Source organism: Fukomys damarensis, unplaced genomic scaffold (genome assembly GCF_012274545.1).
Source record: "Fukomys damarensis isolate Sample0158 unplaced genomic scaffold, DMR_v1.0_HiC HiC_scaffold_37, whole genome shotgun sequence".
Classification (NCBI taxonomy): Eukaryota; Metazoa; Chordata; class Mammalia; order Rodentia; family Bathyergidae; genus Fukomys; species Fukomys damarensis.
Genome location: NW_022900949.1, coordinates 8,126,730 through 8,129,413, shown reverse-complemented (window position 1 = coordinate 8,129,413; position 2,684 = coordinate 8,126,730). Strand labels below are relative to the sequence as shown.

Here is a 2,684-nt window from a genome sequence, read left to right as displayed (position 1 = left end):
CTCGCCGCCCTTAACTGTGCAGCTGTCAGGACACGGGGCTCCAGCACTGTGGGCGTGAGGCAGTCGGGGCTGCAGGCTCCCTGGGCCCCTGTGCCCGCCGTTGCCCATGGCCTGCAGGCCTGCTGGGCTCCCTGCTGCGTCCTCTCGGCCGGGTGAGTTCGGCCGCCTGTCACCTCGTGGGTCTGCACCACTGCACACGGTGGGCCCGTGCCGGTGACCCCTGGGCAGCAGTGTGTGCGGCCACGCCTGTCCTGGGCCAGAGCTGGGTAGACCAAAGCTCACAGCTGAGGCTGCGCAGTCCTTCCCACCGAAATGGGCTTCTGCCCTGTCCTGTCCACCAACAGAAGGAGTCCACTCAGGGCCTCAGGCTGCCCTGAGGTCACACAGGAAAGCTGGCTGGAGGAAAAGCCCTGGGGTCATCTCAGGGCCTCACGCGGGCTGAGGCAGCCAGATCCCCAGGCCCAGGTCTCGGCCGGGCATCCTTGCCCTGAATCATCCTGTGTCCATCTCAGGCTCCCTTCTGGGGACCCAGGCCCAGGCCCCAGGATGCCATGGGGCTGTCTGGAGGAGGAGCCTCAGGAAGGAGAACCCTTCTTGGGGACACCACCGCGAGTCTCAGGACATATTGGGTGGGGTATGCGGAGACGGCAGTGGCTGGCTGGTAATAGGGACGTCAGAGTAGGTCCGGGGACAGTGGACAGGAGGGCTGTGTGAGCTCAGCCTCGGTTGCCTGGAGGCTACTGGTCCGGTCCCTGTCCCCTCCCGGTTCCCGCACCCAGCAGCCCTGTCAGCTCAGGTCGCTCAGGGGTTGTGCAGCTACCGCTTGGTCCCTGAGGCCAGGAGAGATCTTTGGGCCAGCAGTGGGGCCGCGAGGGAGCAGGAGGTCCCTGTGTCTGAGTCGCCCACCAGACTGGCCTGGGTGCAGGCGGATCCCTGGGCTGCAGGGCCCCAGCCACCTGAGATGCCCCACACATCCGGGGAGGCCCTGGAGAGGCAGGGCTCAGCCCCCGTGTCAGCTCAGCCCGGCCTCCCTGAGACAGGGCCCAGGCACTGTGCAGGGTGGGTAAGTGATGGGCCTGCCTGCAGCCAGGCCTCACTGTGCTGCCTGCCCTTCCAGAAGCCCTGCCCCTCCCTGGGGGAGAGGAGGACGCGGGTGACCCCGAGGCCCTGCGGTCGCTGCTGTCTTGGCAGTGGAGGAACAAGGCAGCCAGCTTCCAGGCGGAGCGGAGGCTCAACTCGGCAGCCGCACTCACTGAGCCCTGCTGTGCCATCTGCAGCCTCTTCTACCCCTACAGCCAGGTGGGTGCAGCAGCGGGAGGGTGGGCGCTGCCCTCTCCACAGAGGTGGGGAGTTCTGATGGGCCCCTGTGATGTGGGAATCCCCCAGACTGGCTCCCTCCGTCCTATTATCTGGGTTGAGAACTGGAGCCCTGCTCCCATCTGCTGTGCCACCAGCTGCCAGGTTCTGCCTGCTCTTCCTTTTCTTAAAACTTTTTTGAGAATGGTCTCACTAGGTTGCCCAGGCTGGGCTCAAACTTTCGATCCTCCTGCCTCAGCCTCGCCTCCAGATAGCTGGGGGGACAGTGGTGCGCCACTATGTGCGGCTTGGCTGCTTCTCCTCTTGATTCCTTGCATCCTCCCCAGGTCTTTGTGCCCTGGGGCCGGAGCCATGTGTTGTGCTTGTGCCCAGCTCCCAGCCCCAGGAGGCAGCATGGCAGAGATGTGTGCCCTGTGGGCAGCATGGCCATCCCCAGGCCCTGCCACCCTGGAGAAAAACCGGGTGTCATTTCCAGACCCACTCTGCCAGCACCGCGCCTCCGTCAGTGCCGCTGGGAGCCGCAGCCTGCCTTGGGTGGGGTCCCAGGGCTGGGTGCTTGGGTCCTTGCTGAGGCCCAGGAGGGTGCGCAGGTTCCCAAGCTGGGTACAGGGCCTCTGCCCTCGCTGAAGGTCCCCCTCCCCACAGTCCCTGCAGACAGAGAAGGAGGCGCCCCTGGCCTCTGTCACCGAGGGCCCCTCGGCCCCGCCGCCTTCTAGGTGCGGCCAGAAGACGCGGCCCCTCATCCCCGAGATGTGCTTCACCTCCAGTGGGGAGAACACAGAGCCACTGCCCGCCAACTCCTGCGTGGGTGATGACGGCACGAGCCCACTGATCGCCTGTGCCAAGTGCTGCCTGCAGGTCCACGCCAGTGAGTGCTGGCCCCAGGCGGGATGGGCGTGTGGTTCCCGTTCCTGGGGCGAGGCTGAGTGGCAGGCGGGCAGAAAGCCCTCAGGCTTAGGACGCTCTGGCCCAGGGAGGCTGGGGTCTCCTGCTCCGCCTGTGGTGGCTGGTGGCCGGGTGCCTGGGTTTGAGACCTGCTCTTGGGCTGGTGGGCTTGGAGGAGGGTGACCCAGCCGCCCAGCCTGCAGAGCCCCAGCATTTCTGGGTGGTACCTGACGTAGCCCCCAGTCACCCCATCCACTGCCAAACCCAGTGACGATGTGGCTTATGTGGGTTCACCCCGAGCCCTCCCTGCTGGGCCCAGGCCCTGCTGCAGTGCCGTCCTGCGCCGTGGTGGGTGTGGAGACAGTGCTTTACATGCCCTGTGGGTCCCAGTGAGCCGTCTCCCTCTCACAGGCTGCTACGGCGTGCGCCCGGAGCTGGTCAAGGACGGCTGGACGTGTTCCCGGTGCGCGGCCCACGCCTGG

The 2,684-nt window shown here is 66.4% G+C and overlaps 1 protein-coding gene across 1 annotated transcript in view; it reads left to right on the top strand.

Moving 5' to 3' along the window:
* The window catches only part of Kdm4b (lysine demethylase 4B), a 73,587-nt gene that overhangs the window by 62,038 nt on the left and 8,865 nt on the right, over window positions 1–2,684 (top strand). The window contains exons 13-16 of the mRNA XM_033759608.1: window positions 118–152; window positions 1,078–1,299; window positions 1,963–2,185; window positions 2,614–2,678. Of these exons, the coding sequence (XP_033615499.1) occupies window positions 118–152; window positions 1,078–1,299; window positions 1,963–2,185; window positions 2,614–2,678 (545 nt within the window). The remainder of the gene's footprint in view (window positions 1–117; window positions 153–1,077; window positions 1,300–1,962; window positions 2,186–2,613; window positions 2,679–2,684) is intronic.